This window comes from Cydia splendana, chromosome 1 (genome assembly GCF_910591565.1).
Source record: "Cydia splendana chromosome 1, ilCydSple1.2, whole genome shotgun sequence".
NCBI lineage: Eukaryota > Metazoa > Arthropoda > Insecta > Lepidoptera > Tortricidae > Cydia > Cydia splendana.
The window spans coordinates 3,687,758-3,706,628 of NC_085960.1; the positions used below are offsets into that span (position 1 = coordinate 3,687,758).

At 51.5% G+C, this 18,871-nt stretch overlaps 2 protein-coding genes across 4 annotated transcripts in view; one reads left to right on the top strand and one right to left on the bottom strand.

The window, feature by feature from the left end:
- LOC134789523 (R3H and coiled-coil domain-containing protein 1) overlaps nucleotides 1-18,546 on the top strand; it is a 65,437-nt gene extending 46,891 nt beyond the window's left edge. For 2 of the 3 annotated variants that reach the window (XM_063760102.1, XM_063760116.1), the window contains 4 exons: nucleotides 1,347-1,461; nucleotides 2,146-2,267; nucleotides 11,012-11,092; nucleotides 12,083-18,546. In XM_063760102.1, the coding sequence (XP_063616172.1) occupies nucleotides 1,347-1,461; nucleotides 2,146-2,267; nucleotides 11,012-11,091 (317 nt within the window). In that variant the 3' untranslated portion in view covers nucleotide 11,092; nucleotides 12,083-18,546. Of the gene's footprint in view, nucleotides 1-1,346; nucleotides 1,462-1,671; nucleotides 1,731-2,145; nucleotides 2,268-11,011; nucleotides 11,093-12,082 lie in introns of all 3 variants that reach the window. The other variant, XM_063760109.1, reaches the window with a different exon arrangement.
- The window catches only part of LOC134789380 (FHF complex subunit HOOK interacting protein 2A-like), a 257,350-nt gene that overhangs the window by 111,791 nt on the left and 126,688 nt on the right, over nucleotides 1-18,871 (bottom strand). The window lies entirely within an intron of this gene.

Below are 18,871 nucleotides of genomic sequence, written 5' to 3' on the forward strand. Positions count from 1 at the left end.
GACACAGTTATGGTCAGTGATGAAAATCTATTGCTACATGATGTTATTAATAAAATGAACTGTATTGCTGTTTGTATACAATTGAAGTTAATATGTATATTTACGAGTATTAGTATTTGTAAATGTAGACCTATACATTTACTAAAAGGGCCCACAGATTACCAATTCGCCGGACGATATCAGCCTGTCAATTAGTCGCAAAAGGTGACAGTTGCGAACAACTGACAGGCAGGCTTATATCGTTCGGCGAATTGGTAATCTGTGGGCCCCTTAATACCCTTAATGACACCATAGACTGTTTTGTTACGAGGTTACTCAATTAAAATTGAAACGTGTGTGTGTGTCAACATACATATTCGCATTCGAAAAACTTTTCAGAAATAGACCAGACAGGACGTTGGACCTACTTAAGTATACTAAATGCAAAATAGGAGACCCGAGACTATTTACTTTGCCTATTTAGACACACAGGAAAAGAGGGATTAAAAGCAGATGTCCACTCCATTCCATTATTATCAACAAAACATGTTTACCTCAAAAGACATTTTTAAATCTGTCACCGCCGGTCATTGCCCCCGTCAGGTTTTGACGGACAAACGTTATTTCTACGATTCGATCGCATGCCCCACCGTCATAAATATGTAGTGAGTGTTCCAGAACGGTGCCGTTATACTTGAATACGTGATGTGTATTCATTTGTACCGGATGCGTAATAGGTATACGTTTACGCGTGGAAAAATATTTGGTCCAATAACAAAGTAGCCTAGCAAAATTATAGAATATATTTAAGAAACAAACCTCTACCTGCAATTTAAGCCATAGGCAGTAACCATGTGCGAGTCTTATTACCTTTAATGCCATGACTTCTGGTCATTATTTCTAAGTAACTTACAAAAGTAGGTACCCAGAGATGCACCATGTCTCAATGATCCCATAGTGCACATTTGGCTTTTGGTCAGACGGAAATACGCCATCTTACTTACATAAATAAGGACTTTCTTGCACTCGGTCTTCGTCTATGTCATAGAGAAATATAGTAAGACAAGAGTACTAATGCTCAACAACATAAGACTTTCCGGTGGGTGCTACATCTATTGTCACTAGACAGTACTACTACTGCTACTTTGCAGTACTGATAATTCCGCTACTCGATGCTAGATGTAGACTATAAAAATATTAGTCTTTTTGGTACCAAAACTGATGTATGGAGTGAGCAATCTATGTATTTTTTTCTCTATGTCTATGTCTACGACGACTTGTTGTTCCTCGGGACCTTTTACTCTTGTTAATTAAACCATATCAAAAAATTATTGCCCTTATTCATATTGTTATTTTCTCTATTCCAGCTGCGGAGGTGCTCCGAACACAGAGGCAGCTAGTCCGGTGTCGGCCGCTGCAGGAGGCGACGCTCGAGTCCCGCAACAAAGCCAAGAAGTGCGCTGAGTTCCTGCAGCCCTACAGGTGACAATACTGTGTCTATCAGCTGCCGAGGAGTCAGCACGCAGAGGCCGCTAGTCCGGTGTCGGCCGCTACAGGAAGAGACGCTTGAGTCTCGCAACAAAGCCAAGAAATGCGCTGAGTTCCTGCAGCCATACAGGTGACAACACTGGGTCTATCAGCTGCCGAGGAGTCAGCACGCAGAGGCCGCTAGTCCGGTGTCGGCTGCAGGAGGCCACGCTCGAGTTCCGCAACAAGGACAAGAAGTGCGCCGAGTTCCTTCAGCCCTACAGGTAACGACATTGTGTCTATCAGCTGCCGCGGTGTCAGCACGCAGAGGCCGCTAGTCCGGTGTCGGGCGCTGCAGGAGGCCACGTTCGACTTGCCGAAACTTAGGTTGTAATACTGTTGATGACAAAAGAGATTGGATATGTGATATGGATGGATGGGCCGTATTAAGCCACTTTTGATGCTCTACCTATGTTTTTCTAGACCAAGCTGATCCCCTCCCGGAGCATGTATCAGTTTTGATCGATTCCTGCCGTTTTGATGCCCTACGAGATGTGGGGCCCGAGCATACTTTCCTTATTGGTAAATTCGGCATTTTTAGTCGTATTTTGTGGATATTTAATAATCAGTTGATCAATATTAGAGGTTATAGATGTTACGCTGTTTATGTAGTTTAAACTTGTAATATTGTGGTTCCAGACAGCGTCCGGAGACGTGCACGGCGCTGGCGCGGCGGCTGGTGTCGGGCGCGCTGGGCGTGCGGCTCAGCACGGCGCGCCAGGAGCGCATCGAGGAGCGCCGCCTCATCACGCAAGCCAGAGGTAACATACACTACAGACAGCGTCCGGAGACGTGCACGGCGGTGTCGGCCGCGCTGGGCGTGCGGCTCAGCACGGCGCGCCAGGAGCGCATCGAGGAGCGCCGCCTCATCACGCAAGCCAGAGGTAACATACACTACAGACAGCGTCCGGAGACGTGCACGGCGGTGTCGGCCGCGCTGGGCGTGCGGCTCAGCACGGCGCGCCAGGAGCGCATCGAGGAGCGCCGCCTCATCACGCAAGCCAGAGGTAACATACACTACAGACAGCGTCCGGAGACGTGCACGGCGGTGTCGGCCGCGCTGGGCGTGCGGCTCAGCACGGCGCGCCAGGAGCGCATCGAGGAGCGCCGCCTCATCACGCAAGCCAGAGGTAACATACACTACAGACAGCGTCCGGAGACGTGCACGGCGGTGTCGGCCGCGCTGGGCGTGCGGCTCAGCACGGCGCGCCAGGAGCGCATCGAGGAGCGCCGCCTCATCACGCAAGCCAGAGGTAACATACACTACAGACAGCGTCCGGAGACGTGCACGGCGGTGTCGGCCGCGCTGGGCGTGCGGCTCAGCACGGCGCGCCAGGAGCGCATCGAGGAGCGCCGCCTCATCACGCAAGCCAGAGGTAACATACACTACAGACAGCGTCCGGAGACGTGCACGGCGGTGTCGGCCGCGCTGGGCGTGCGGCTCAGCACGGCGCGCCAGGAGCGCATCGAGGAGCGCCGCCTCATCACGCAAGCCAGAGGTAACATACACTACAGACAGCGTCCGGAGACGTGCACGGCGGTGTCGGCCGCGCTGGGCGTGCGGCTCAGCACGGCGCGCCAGGAGCGCATCGAGGAGCGCCGCCTCATCACGCAAGCCAGAGGTAACATACACTACAGACAGCGTCCGGAGACGTGCACGGCGGTGTCGGCCGCGCTGGGCGTGCGGCTCAGCACGGCGCGCCAGGAGCGCATCGAGGAGCGCCGCCTCATCACGCAAGCCAGAGGTAACATACACTACAGACAGCGTCCGGAGACGTGCACGGCGGTGTCGGCCGCGCTGGGCGTGCGGCTCAGCACGGCGCGCCAGGAGCGCATCGAGGAGCGCCGCCTCATCACGCAAGCCAGAGGTAACATACACTACAGACAGCGTCCGGAGACGTGCACGGCGGTGTCGGCCGCGCTGGGCGTGCGGCTCAGCACGGCGCGCCAGGAGCGCATCGAGGAGCGCCGCCTCATCACGCAAGCCAGAGGTAACATACACTACAGACAGCGTCCGGAGACGTGCACGGCGGTGTCGGCCGCGCTGGGCGTGCGGCTCAGCACGGCGCGCCAGGAGCGCATCGAGGAGCGCCGCCTCATCACGCAAGCCAGAGGTAACATACACTACAGACAGCGTCCGGAGACGTGCACGGCGGTGTCGGCCGCGCTGGGCGTGCGGCTCAGCACGGCGCGCCAGGAGCGCATCGAGGAGCGCCGCCTCATCACGCAAGCCAGAGGTAACATACACTACAGACAGCGTCCGGAGACGTGCACGGCGGTGTCGGCCGCGCTGGGCGTGCGGCTCAGCACGGCGCGCCAGGAGCGCATCGAGGAGCGCCGCCTCATCACGCAAGCCAGAGGTAACATACACTACAGACAGCGTCCGGAGACGTGCACGGCGGTGTCGGCCGCGCTGGGCGTGCGGCTCAGCACGGCGCGCCAGGAGCGCATCGAGGAGCGCCGCCTCATCACGCAAGCCAGAGGTAACATACACTACAGACAGCGTCCGGAGACGTGCACGGCGGTGTCGGCCGCGCTGGGCGTGCGGCTCACCACGGCGCGCCAGGAGCGCATCGAGGAGCGCCGCCTCATCACGCAAGCCAGAGGAAACATACACTACAGACAGCGTCCGGAGACGTGCACGGCGGTGTCGGCCGCGCTGGGCGTGCGGCTCAGCACGGCGCGCCAGGAGCGCATCGAGGAGCGCCGCCTCATCACGCAAGCCAGAGGTAACATACACTACAGACAGCGTCCGGAGACGTGCACGGCGGTGTCGGCCGCGCTGGGCGTGCGGCTCAGCACGGCGCGCCAGGAGCGCATCGAGGAGCGCCGCCTCATCACGCAAGCCAGAGGTAACATACACTACAGACAGCGTCCGGAGACGTGCACGGCGGTGTCGGCCGCGCTGGGCGTGCGGCTCAGCACGGCGCGCCAGGAGCGCATCGAGGAGCGCCGCCTCATCACGCAAGCCAGAGGTAACATACACTACAGACAGCGTCCGGAGACGTGCACGGCGGTGTCGGCCGCGCTGGGCGTGCGGCTCAGCACGGCGCGCCAGGAGCGCATCGAGGAGCGCCGCCTCATCACGCAAGCCAGAGGTAACATACACTACAGACAGCGTCCGGAGACGTGCACGGCGGTGTCGGCCGCGCTGGGCGTGCGGCTCAGCACGGCGCGCCAGGAGCGCATCGAGGAGCGCCGCCTCATCACGCAAGCCAGAGGTAACATACACTACAGACAGCGTCCGGAGACGTGCACGGCGGTGTCGGCCGCGCTGGGCGTGCGGCTCACCACGGCGCGCCAGGAGCGCATCGAGGAGCGCCGCCTCATCACGCAAGCCAGAGGTAACATACACTACAGACAGCGTCCGGAGACGTGCACGGCGGTGTCGGCCGCGCTGGGCGTGCGGCTCAGCACGGCGCGCCAGGAGCGCATCGAGGAGCGCCGCCTCATCACGCAAGCCAGAGGTAACATACACTACAGACAGCGTCCGGAGACGTGCACGGCGGTGTCGGCCGCGCTGGGCGTGCGGCTCAGCACGGCGCGCCAGGAGCGCATCGAGGAGCGCCGCCTCATCACGCAAGCCAGAGGTAACATACACTACAGACAGCGTCCGGAGACGTGCACGGCGGTGTCGGCCGCGCTGGGCGTGCGGCTCAGCACGGCGCGCCAGGAGCGCATCGAGGAGCGCCGCCTCATCACGCAAGCCAGAGGTAACATACACTACAGACAGCGTCCGGAGACGTGCACGGCGGTGTCGGCCGCGCTGGGCGTGCGGCTCAGCACGGCGCGCCAGGAGCGCATCGAGGAGCGCCGCCTCATCACGCAAGCCAGAGGTAACATACACTACAGACAGCGTCCGGAGACGTGCACGGCGGTGTCGGCCGCGCTGGGCGTGCGGCTCAGCACGGCGCGCCAGGAGCGCATCGAGGAGCGCCGCCTCATCACGCAAGCCAGAGGTAACATACACTACAGACAGCGTCCGGAGACGTGCACGGCGGTGTCGGCCGCGCTGGGCGTGCGGCTCACCACGGCGCGCCAGGAGCGCATCGAGGAGCGCCGCCTCATCACGCAAGCCAGAGGTAACATACACTACAGACAGCGTCCGGAGACGTGCACGGCGGTGTCGGCCGCGCTGGGCGTGCGGCTCAGCACGGCGCGCCAGGAGCGCATCGAGGAGCGCCGCCTCATCACGCAAGCCAGAGGTAACATACACTACAGACAGCGTCCGGAGACGTGCACGGCGGTGTCGGCCGCGCTGGGCGTGCGGCTCAGCACGGCGCGCCAGGAGCGCATCGAGGAGCGCCGCCTCATCACGCAAGCCAGAGGTAACATACACTACAGACAGCGTCCGGAGACGTGCACGGCGGTGTCGGCCGCGCTGGGCGTGCGGCTCAGCACGGCGCGCCAGGAGCGCATCGAGGAGCGCCGCCTCATCACGCAAGCCAGAGGTAACATACACTACAGACAGCGTCCGGAGACGTGCACGGCGGTGTCGGCCGCGCTGGGCGTGCGGCTCAGCACGGCGCGCCAGGAGCGCATCGAGGAGCGCCGCCTCATCACGCAAGCCAGAGGTAACATACACTACAGACAGCGTCCGGAGACGTGCACGGCGGTGTCGGCCGCGCTGGGCGTGCGGCTCAGCACGGCGCGCCAGGAGCGCATCGAGGAGCGCCGCCTCATCACGCAAGCCAGAGGTAACATACACTACAGACAGCGTCCGGAGACGTGCACGGCGGTGTCGGCCGCGCTGGGCGTGCGGCTCAGCACGGCGCGCCAGGAGCGCATCGAGGAGCGCCGCCTCATCACGCAAGCCAGAGGTAACATACACTACAGACAGCGTCCGGAGACGTGCACGGCGGTGTCGGCCGCGCTGGGCGTGCGGCTCAGCACGGCGCGCCAGGAGCGCATCGAGGAGCGCCGCCTCATCACGCAAGCCAGAGGTAACATACACTACAGACAGCGTCCGGAGACGTGCACGGCGGTGTCGGCCGCGCTGGGCGTGCGGCTCAGCACGGCGCGCCAGGAGCGCATCGAGGAGCGCCGCCTCATCACGCAAGCCAGAGGTAACATACACTACAGACAGCGTCCGGAGACGTGCACGGCGGTGTCGGCCGCGCTGGGCGTGCGGCTCAGCACGGCGCGCCAGGAGCGCATCGAGGAGCGCCGCCTCATCACGCAAGCCAGAGGTAACATACACTACAGACAGCGTCCGGAGACGTGCACGGCGGTGTCGGCCGCGCTGGGCGTGCGGCTCAGCACGGCGCGCCAGGAGCGCATCGAGGAGCGCCGCCTCATCACGCAAGCCAGAGGTAACATACACTACAGACAGCGTCCGGAGACGTGCACGGCGGTGTCGGCCGCGCTGGGCGTGCGGCTCAGCACGGCGCGCCAGGAGCGCATCGAGGAGCGCCGCCTCATCACGCAAGCCAGAGGTAACATACACTACAGACAGCGTCCGGAGACGTGCACGGCGGTGTCGGCCGCGCTGGGCGTGCGGCTCAGCACGGCGCGCCAGGAGCGCATCGAGGAGCGCCGCCTCATCACGCAAGCCAGAGGTAACATACACTACAGACAGCGTCCGGAGACGTGCACGGCGGTGTCGGCCGCGCTGGGCGTGCGGCTCAGCACGGCGCGCCAGGAGCGCATCGAGGAGCGCCGCCTCATCACGCAAGCCAGAGGTAACATACACTACAGACAGCGTCCGGAGACGTGCACGGCGGTGTCGGCCGCGCTGGGCGTGCGGCTCAGCACGGCGCGCCAGGAGCGCATCGAGGAGCGCCGCCTCATCACGCAAGCCAGAGGTAACATACACTACAGACAGCGTCCGGAGACGTGCACGGCGGTGTCGGCCGCGCTGGGCGTGCGGCTCAGCACGGCGCGCCAGGAGCGCATCGAGGAGCGCCGCCTCATCACGCAAGCCAGAGGTAACATACACTACAGACAGCGTCCGGAGACGTGCACGGCGGTGTCGGCCGCGCTGGGCGTGCGGCTCAGCACGGCGCGCCAGGAGCGCATCGAGGAGCGCCGCCTCATCACGCAAGCCAGAGGTAACATACACTACAGACAGCGTCCGGAGACGTGCACGGCGGTGTCGGCCGCGCTGGGCGTGCGGCTCACCACGGCGCGCCAGGAGCGCATCGAGGAGCGCCGCCTCATCACGCAAGCCAGAGGTAACATACACTACAGACAGCGTCCGGAGACGTGCACGGCGGTGTCGGCCGCGCTGGGCGTGCGGCTCAGCACGGCGCGCCAGGAGCGCATCGAGGAGCGCCGCCTCATCACGCAAGCCAGAGGTAACATACACTACAGACAGCGTCCGGAGACGTGCACGGCGGTGTCGGCCGCGCTGGGCGTGCGGCTCAGCACGGCGCGCCAGGAGCGCATCGAGGAGCGCCGCCTCATCACGCAAGCCAGAGGTAACATACACTACAGACAGCGTCCGGAGACGTGCACGGCGGTGTCGGCCGCGCTGGGCGTGCGGCTCAGCACGGCGCGCCAGGAGCGCATCGAGGAGCGCCGCCTCATCACGCAAGCCAGAGGTAACATACACTACAGACAGCGTCCGGAGACGTGCACGGCGGTGTCGGCCGCGCTGGGCGTGCGGCTCAGCACGGCGCGCCAGGAGCGCATCGAGGAGCGCCGCCTCATCACGCAAGCCAGAGGTAACATACACTACAGACAGCGTCCGGAGACGTGCACGGCGGTGTCGGCCGCGCTGGGCGTGCGGCTCACCACGGCGCGCCAGGAGCGCATCGAGGAGCGCCGCCTCATCACGCAAGCCAGAGGTAACATACACTACAGACAGCGTCCGGAGACGTGCACGGCGGTGTCGGCCGCGCTGGGCGTGCGGCTCAGCACGGCGCGCCAGGAGCGCATCGAGGAGCGCCGCCTCATCACGCAAGCCAGAGGTAACATACACTACAGACAGCGTCCGGAGACGTGCACGGCGGTGTCGGCCGCGCTGGGCGTGCGGCTCAGCACGGCGCGCCAGGAGCGCATCGAGGAGCGCCGCCTCATCACGCAAGCCAGAGGTAACATACACTACAGACAGCGTCCGGAGACGTGCACGGCGGTGTCGGCCGCGCTGGGCGTGCGGCTCAGCACGGCGCGCCAGGAGCGCATCGAGGAGCGCCGCCTCATCACGCAAGCCAGAGGTAACATACACTACAGACAGCGTCCGGAGACGTGCACGGCGGTGTCGGCCGCGCTGGGCGTGCGGCTCAGCACGGCGCGCCAGGAGCGCATCGAGGAGCGCCGCCTCATCACGCAAGCCAGAGGTAACATACACTACAGACAGCGTCCGGAGACGTGCACGGCGGTGTCGGCCGCGCTGGGCGTGCGGCTCAGCACGGCGCGCCAGGAGCGCATCGAGGAGCGCCGCCTCATCACGCAAGCCAGAGGTAACATACACTACAGACAGCGTCCGGAGACGTGCACGGCGGTGTCGGCCGCGCTGGGCGTGCGGCTCACCACGGCGCGCCAGGAGCGCATCGAGGAGCGCCGCCTCATCACGCAAGCCAGAGGTAACATACACTACAGACAGCGTCCGGAGACGTGCACGGCGGTGTCGGCCGCGCTGGGCGTGCGGCTCAGCACGGCGCGCCAGGAGCGCATCGAGGAGCGCCGCCTCATCACGCAAGCCAGAGGTAACATACACTACAGACAGCGTCCGGAGACGTGCACGGCGGTGTCGGCCGCGCTGGGCGTGCGGCTCAGCACGGCGCGCCAGGAGCGCATCGAGGAGCGCCGCCTCATCACGCAAGCCAGAGGTAACATACACTACAGACAGCGTCCGGAGACGTGCACGGCGGTGTCGGCCGCGCTGGGCGTGCGGCTCAGCACGGCGCGCCAGGAGCGCATCGAGGAGCGCCGCCTCATCACGCAAGCCAGAGGTAACATACACTACAGACAGCGTCCGGAGACGTGCACGGCGGTGTCGGCCGCGCTGGGCGTGCGGCTCAGCACGGCGCGCCAGGAGCGCATCGAGGAGCGCCGCCTCATCACGCAAGCCAGAGGTAACATACACTACAGACAGCGTCCGGAGACGTGCACGGCGGTGTCGGCCGCGCTGGGCGTGCGGCTCAGCACGGCGCGCCAGGAGCGCATCGAGGAGCGCCGCCTCATCACGCAAGCCAGAGGTAACATACACTACAGACAGCGTCCGGAGACGTGCACGGCGGTGTCGGCCGCGCTGGGCGTGCGGCTCAGCACGGCGCGCCAGGAGCGCATCGAGGAGCGCCGCCTCATCACGCAAGCCAGAGGTAACATACACTACAGACAGCGTCCGGAGACGTGCACGGCGGTGTCGGCCGCGCTGGGCGTGCGGCTCAGCACGGCGCGCCAGGAGCGCATCGAGGAGCGCCGCCTCATCACGCAAGCCAGAGGTAACATACACTACAGACAGCGTCCGGAGACGTGCACGGCGGTGTCGGCCGCGCTGGGCGTGCGGCTCAGCACGGCGCGCCAGGAGCGCATCGAGGAGCGCCGCCTCATCACGCAAGCCAGAGGTAACATACACTACAGACAGCGTCCGGAGACGTGCACGGCGGTGTCGGCCGCGCTGGGCGTGCGGCTCAGCACGGCGCGCCAGGAGCGCATCGAGGAGCGCCGCCTCATCACGCAAGCCAGAGGTAACATACACTACAGACAGCGTCCGGAGACGTGCACGGCGGTGTCGGCCGCGCTGGGCTACTAACGAACACTACGAGTACAAGCAGGGGCCCGTCAGGACCCACTCTAATATTATTACTGTATTGCCATGGTCACCCATACGATTTGACAGTTTGTGGACTAATCATTTAGTCCAGGGGTCTCCAAACCCCGGCCCGCGACGCGTTCCGATCCGGCCCGCCGACACCCAAAGCGAGTGGAGACAGTGGGCACTGTCCGGCCCGCGGGAGCCAGGCTCCAGGGGTACAGCATTCGTTGAGAGTGGAAGTGTTCCTAGCAGCAGCAACCGGACACCCTCCCCCGGCGCAAAATCCGACGGTGGCCCGCGCGAAAGTTTCTGAGGCGCAATATGGCCCTGTTGGAAAACAAAAAGTTTGGAGACCCCTGATTTAGTCTAATACCGTTCAAGAAATGGGCCCCAGCGTGGAACAAACTCATATAGAGACCGGGGTCACCACTGGCGACGGGTATCCTTAGTGTCGAGCTTGACCAGGAGCGAGCTGAGGCTTATTAATATCGCCAGAATTGACATTACCGGCGTCGCGGGCGAGTGTTGCGGGTAAAGGTATTAGACACTTTTCTATTTTTACACGAACGTTCCCGGCACCTACTACAGAACAGATTATTGATAACGTCTGGAGACCGAGGCCGGTATGACCGATGACCCTTTAGTGTGAAGCTTAGTAACTAGCTTATCAGTGTCACCTCATCATCATCGCCAAATATAACTGTGAACATTACCACCACCACTTCAGTGCAAGTATATTCTAGCAGTATCTCTTGAAATTGTTGAAACAAATCACACTAACAGGCGTATTTTGTGTTATTACAGAAAAGAAGCGGCAGGCAGCGCTGCACAAGGAGGCGGCGTGGGACGGCTCGCTCGCCAACACGTCCGTCACCGACACTTGAGGTAATAGTGCACTTGCAAACGGCCCTTACACACACACACTTACTTATCTCATTTATTTATCTAACCAAAGACTCCGCGCTTGGATCTTTTGCTGCCTTCTTTAACCTTTTTGACGCCAATGACGGATTTATCCGCACCGTAGGTCCAACGCCGAAGACGGATTAATCCGTCACAGACCACAGAGAAACATAGACCTACGTGCATATGTATATAGTTCAATTTCTGTTTTGACACGTCCGAGTGATAGCTTTTGAGTTTGACACGGCGTCGAAAAGGTTAATATACGCGGATTCGTGGCCTGGTCATACCATAAGTTAGTTTGAAACAGCCGAGTGCCTTTACAAAACAATTTACTGTGTTTATAGCCCCTAGGAACTCTTGCTTTTCACTATTACTAACTTATAACTTTTTCTTATTTCACCGTTTTAATAACTAATACCTTAATTGCTAACACAAACGCACGCTTTTCAGTTCCGTCGCGGGTAAAAAATCATAAAACAAACTTTCTTTCATTCTTCATTGATATAGCATTTTGCGGACATGAACTTACTTTGCTGGGGTACAATTTAAGTATGTATTTTGTTATATTATATTGTATACTTTTGTGTTTGTCTCATCTAAAATTCTAAATATTTTGTATACTCATCTAAATATTTTGTATCGATCGCAATATATAAAATAGCATGTTAGGGTGGTATTACACCCGTCCAATTTCCTTGTCCAATGTCAATGCGTCTCACTCTCTCATTAAAGCAAAATGGGAGACGCAATATACATTGGACAAAGATACCTATTGGACAGATGGAATACCACCCTTAGTAGAAAAACTATTAGTGAAATGCTGGCTTTGTTTCTCAAGAAGTTTCTTTGAATTTAATATTCACTCGCATTGTCTTTGTAATAATCTTCCCTATTGATTATTATGTTTTGTAGATACTGTAATTATAATATTAACAAAGGATTAAAGAACTAAGTATGTCCTCATTCCAGATGGCGAGCGGCCCCGGAATCCAAGCACTTCCTTTACTTAGAAGACGAGCTCTCAATTAGGACAATTATTTCTACCGTTACTAGTATATATATAGGTATTTTTTTAAAAGGATGTTAGAGATTATAGCCACGCTCAAGAGGTTTCAGCCTTAATCTATGTGTCATAAGGTATATTGTCGCGTAATGTTAACTTCTATCTCAATGTCGTGAGCTTCCTATGTGACTTAGCCTAGTTTTTTTTGTTATTTATGTATACTTTGCAAGGTGTTGTGACTGTCTTGTTGTTGTCCTTTTAATATCCAATTTACGTTTGAGACAAGTTCAATAACGATGTTCGATTTCAACAGGGGGTCTAGACAAGATGACAGTCATTGGTAGAAAACGCCAATCGAAACTATGGCGTTTGTCGAAACTAGGCCCTCCAAATAACATGTTAACTTCTACAGGTGTCGATCTTGACCTAAAATTACGTCACTGTCACTGGACACTGAATATATCAGCTTTAACTTATGATAGCCTATCCTATCATATACCTAAACTTCTCGTTTATTAATTATATATTCAATTTTAATTTTCTGTTGTATGTGTTGCAACATACAAATCTTAATACAAAACCAGCTCCATATAATATCTGTGGCGTCTCTCTCGTAGAGGGATATCATGCAAAACACCAATGTTTCTACCTTATATAACTATTTTATATTGTATAGTATTGTTTACACCAAATATTAGTATCTATTAAGTTTATTAGCTTAATAACTCTTTTAGAATTAACGTAATTAGGATTCATTTCATGGTTCATTGGCCATTTCACTCATTAATGAATTCAAATAAAAAGGGACCTTATAATTTCTCGAATAAAATGTTATAATACATATGTTGATTCTATTGTTCAGTTAATACCATATTTAAGTTTTGTCACATATGCCAAATATGTAATAAAATTAATAATAAATGATTAATTAATATGCAAAATCAGTCACACTAATATATTGGCAATAATATATTATGACTCATTATAAAAGCATAATAGCGACATTATAATGTTTTAAAAGAAGTATCAATCAACTATGGAGTTTTTTGCCGGTTCATATTGGTACACTTGATAAACTCAAATTGAGGAGGGACTATCTTCTCAGAGGTGTAGGGTTAGAGCCGGTGTAGCTTTATTTGACGTTCATAAGCGCATTATAATATACCTACTTGAAAAATTAACTATCGTTATTTATTACTTATAACTGCTACTAAATTATATGTTTGGTAAATCCCATAAAATGAGGGATTTATCGTTGACCAAATGACCAGGGGAACGTAACCATGACAACGAGTAACAGGAAAAAGTAAATTCACCCATAAGTACTATTTGGTTGCCCGCTCGTGAAATGGTCCTTGAACCTTTCGATGTTTTGTTGTGAGTTTCGTGCCTTTCGTATCTAGTCTGGTTGTATGTAAAGAAGGCAACAAACCTCTTGGCGTTCAATAGAGATATTAGAGAATATTTGTAAAATCTACAGTTATTTTAGTGGAATTACGAATGAAAACTGCGTTCAGTTCTAATGAAGATGAGCCCGCGATTTGGTCAAGCACGGCTACCATGAGTTGACGGTTACGCTAGCGACTGCGTGAACTCGATCGCAGTCCACTCGCAATGCTCGCATTCATACTCGTAAGTGGTCGATAAGGGCAGCTAATGAGTAGAGATGCCCCGAATAGTGAATTTGGCCAAATACCGAATACCGAATATTCGGCCCCACTCTCGGCCGAATACCGAATATTCGGCGACCGGATATTCGGCATGACGTGCGAACATTTTGAGTCACAATTATTATGAAAACTGTTCGCCACAAAGCACAACGTTTGCTAAGATATATTTTTATGTTGAACAGAATTAATTAATGTAGTTAGAGTCAATCAAATCAGACCCATGATAAAAATAAAATATTTTTTAAATCAACAAATGCTCAAAAAGGTACCTTCGTATTTAACGACTTTCCAAGAATACATTTTAAGTATTAAATAAACCTAGTTTTAGTAATTTTTTGTGTAATTTTGCTTTTTAGGTAGGTGCAACAGATATTCGGTATTCGGCCGAATAGGAGGCAACATTCGGCCGAATACCGAATATTCGGAAAAGTGGCCGATTAGGCCGAATACCGAATAGTTGCCGAATATTCGTGGCATCTCTACTAATGAGCTAGTGGAGATCCTCAAGGAAGCTTTATCTTGCAGTTGTGGTCGTTTTTATTCTGTAATGGTATGTTGTTGGTCTAATGGAGGTAGCACACGGCTACTTTATGCAGCAGTAGCGATGCATTCGCAAAAAGGCCGCGACACAGTCACGATGCCGTCGCTGGGCATATACCCTCGCAGACGTAAACACCATTCTAGATCGAGATACAGCATCGATACAGACATTACAGACACGATTCAGTATCGAATGCAGTCGCGATGTAGAATTCATTCAGACGCGGTTGTCTCTAATAGTGGAATGTTGAAAGGAGAAATAATTCACATTAAACGTGGTAACATTCGTTATTCTACTGTAATAATAAAATAGTCATATCGTAGTTTTAAAAGTTGAAGCGTGATTTACGACTGTTTAAGATCAATGTCTCCTTTTAAAATAGAATAAGCTGGTAGAACACCCGTCGTAGAAATATATATTTTTACATCCGTACTCTTGTTTCTATGACTCATTGTTAATTTAGGCTAAATATTCTATGGATCGGATCTCCCTTTCATTCATTAATGGTCCGACAGAAATAAAAGATGCCCACATCTTACTCTAGTACAGTCAGGTGTAAAAAATTTTGAGTAAGTTGTATGAACCCAATACAACTTACTCAAAAATATGTCCCATAGCTCTTAATTCCCTGACTTAAGAGCTATGAGACATATTTTTGAGTATGATGAGTGCACCCATATTTTTACACTGGGCTGTACATAATAAAACGTCACAGTACACAAATCTCAGGTCCTCCCAGTCGGTTTATAACGACTTTAAAATGTTGTGAATATTATGATCTCCTAGTTTTTTCGATAGTAATTCGATTTGATACTGTTTACTGTCACAATTATTAAAACTAAAATGGTTACCAGCATTAACGACCAAAGATCTGAAAAAGGGTTTACAATGAAATTTAAATGTTGCACAAATGATCTAAATACGGAATGTGGTATTGATTTTTTTATTGACCACTAAATATGTTTCGTATGAAATGGCCTCAAATATGCATGTTAATAGACTATACTGTATTAAGATTATATACTGTAAATGTGCTAGTGATTCACCTAATCCTTGAGCAAACATCCATTGATTGTGTAAGACGTTTAAAATAAGTTGTGTTTGGTATGTTGTCAGAAATGTTAAAACGTATTTTGAAGTGAAAACTTCTTTAGCGGCGCTGAGCACTTTTTGAGGTGGGGAAAAAATGATAAACTCGAGACAGCGTAACGCGTAACGGGTAACGCGCTGACGTCATGTGTGACGGACAATGTTATTCACCAAAAAGAACTTTAGTCATAACGTATCATAATCAGGTCAATTATTTAAAACTGGACTTATATATTAAGCAATAAAGCTCAATGTTCTAATCTTGTACGGGCTGAAATACGAGGATCTCACAGTTACATTCTAACTTTATATCACTCCAATATAATTCAATAAAGCTACATCTTGATGAAATCGCTAATAAAAGTGAACTCTAGTACTGGTGAATAAAACTCAAAATATCATGAATCATGACCAAATATATTTAGATGCGAGGTCTGTAAGGTAACTTTACAATTTCTATTCGAATTTTAAACAATTTACGCTACAAATTTAAGCTCACTGGCCAGCAATTTCGGAACTAAAGTTTTTCAATAGAAAGGAGGATGGGTCAATTATACATTGTGCTGCAGACATTTTGGACTAGTCATTGAGTTTTCACTTCTGTCGGCACTCCCGGAGTGCAACCCGTTGTTTTTAACAAGCTTTTATTAGGTCGACCTGTATGTAACTAACTGTAATGGAATCTAAGGTAACTAATTTAACCATCTTCCAAGGATCGTAGCGTCATGAAAATTGGCAGCTGTATGTAGTTCTGATCATGGTATAATAATATACTTCGCCTGGTACTCTATTCCGAGATTCGCGTATGACCTAACTGACACGGGCCTACGTCATCATGCTGTTTACAGGTTCTCAAACTTTAAAATGTGGGAGAATTTTAACCAACGGTGAAAATTTATTTTACCGGCATTAATTTTAAGTTATTCATGTAGAAACATAGTATAATAAAACAAATCTAATGTATTAAATTAAACTTTATTTATCTATACAGGACAAACGTTTGAAAAACTAATTCACAGTTACACATTAATTACCAAGCTTACGGCGTGAAAAGTTTGGAAAACACTGCGACTGCTGGTTCTGATGACAATACAATAATATGGTACTGTCGAACTGATCTGATGATGGAGACAGGAGGTGGCTATAGGAACTCTGTGATGAAACAACGCAACCTAATTGTGTTAGGGGTTGTTAGAATTGTCTCGATGAGTATTAGTTGTCTGTCGTAAGAAAAGTACAGTCAGCGATAAAAGCTTGTACCAAAAATGAAATTTTTGCCAAAAACTTATTTTTAATTTCATCGTATTGCGTATGTTCTGTCCCTCACGACACGAGGGCACGCGCATGGGCCCATCTACAGAGAATCCTACATCTAAGGCGCCATCATGTTTTATGGTGACTGATTTGTCAAACGTCAACTTTTCGAATCCAGAGTGTACGGAGCCGCACAGTGCCATCTACAATGGCTGTCAAGCACGAAATCGTCTTACACTTTTTACATGTAACACAATCAATGAATTTTGCGAAGGTATATCCATATGTGACGTTCCACGGCAAAAGGTACCTTATGGCGGCTGGCGCTTACGTCACATAGCGCCGCAATAATATTGGAGCGGCGTTAATAATAGCGTCAGCTACAATCGCCATAAGGTATCTTTACCCGTGGTTTACATATTGCCTACTATAGCGCATTTACAATGGATTGTAGTCTTAATAGAGTCTGTGCGGAAAGAGGTCGTGAAATGTATGGAGCCCAATACATTCCACGACTTCTTTTTCCGAACAGACTCTAAAATGTATGTTTTCTCTAAGTGCAAAATTAAATTAATTTATTTAACTTTCTGCAATAAGGCAGCGTTTTTTATATAATTAAATTCATCATCATAATGTAACAGTAAATGTTCATATTCAATAGAAAATGTACGTACGCGTACGAAATAACTTTTACTCCTACGACGATAGTCTCATCCTCATTTTAATTTGTTTTTGTTTTAACATTAACACTTGAACAATGTGCAATATAAATAGGTAACATTTTCTGTCTCAACCAGCCGTCCGTTTTGTTATTCTTGTATTTGATATTCTTTTAAGATTATAGTATGTGTTAGCGTTCCACGGAAACGCTGAGTAAGTCTCTCAGGCTTTTGTTATTTTCCTACAATTTGTGTTTAAAACAGTGGTGGGCAAACTTTCTTCATGGGGGGCCAGAAAGTTTAAAAAATTTAAGTGGAGGGCCAGAATTGTAGCCGAAATTTATTTTGATTTGTAATAAATTGATAATCGTGGGCCAATGCCAAATACTAATTATTTCATAGGACCGGCGGCGGGCCGGATAAAATCCATTCGCGGGCCGCAGATGGCCCGCGGGCCGTACTTTGCCCACCACTGGTTTAAAACCACATGAACCATAAATTGATTCTGAACCTTAAAGCAAAGTGATAGGGTTTAATTACATAAGTGACCCCGTTGAAGGGTTAAATCCACTTACTAGTGAGACTAAGACATGTTTAAAAATGTCTACTAAAGCCAAATGAGCCTACACTAAAAAAAAGAGATGAGTTAGACCAAGAAAAGGCTGCAACGATTTTGATAGCACGCGCAGTGCAAGTGTTATTTATACGTCATAATTTCGTAGAAGTTTGACGTTTAAAATAACACTTGCACTGCGTGTGCTATCAAAATTGTTGCAGAATTTTCTTGGTCTAACTATACGTACTTTGGTTGCCAATTCATTGGTATTTTATCTGTTTGAAGACGCATTACAATTTTTCCTCGTTAGAGGCCAATTTTCGTGCTTTTGAATTTAGGGTTTCATTTCTATAAGAATTCAAAAGTAGAATTCAATTTGTACTTGTACCAGTACGCCGGCACTTACAAGGTAAAAGTAGTCACGAAAAAACTGAGAGATAAACTTGTACTGTTTCCGTGGAACCTCCTACCCAACTCTATTACAGAAGTAGGTACCGATGAAGCCTTACAAACCCCCAGAAAGACGTAAAATATCTATTTATGGTACATCGATATGCGATCTGTGTGTACAAAGGCAGAAAACGATATTTTTGTAATAACGAAAAGTTATTGTGAAATGATATTATTATTACGTATAATAAATATTGTCTGATTGACCAAATGATTTGTTTCATTTCCAAAACTACACATTTGTTCCCTCTAGTTTAATTGTGGTTTTATACTTTGATTTTGTACGTTGTTGTGATAGTAATAAGGTAAATATTACAAACATACTATTGGGCGGTATGAAAAACATGTTGGGACACTTGGAACAGAAAATCAAATCGATAAATACTACTTACTTATGCAAGTAGATTTTATTTTATTTTTAGCTTAATCGATTATCGCTAGAAAAAAATTTAGAGTTAAAGTTGTACACTAAATTTATTATACAACATTTGAGAATTTTAATGTTATTTCTACTCAGAATCAAGAGCTCTTTCGAT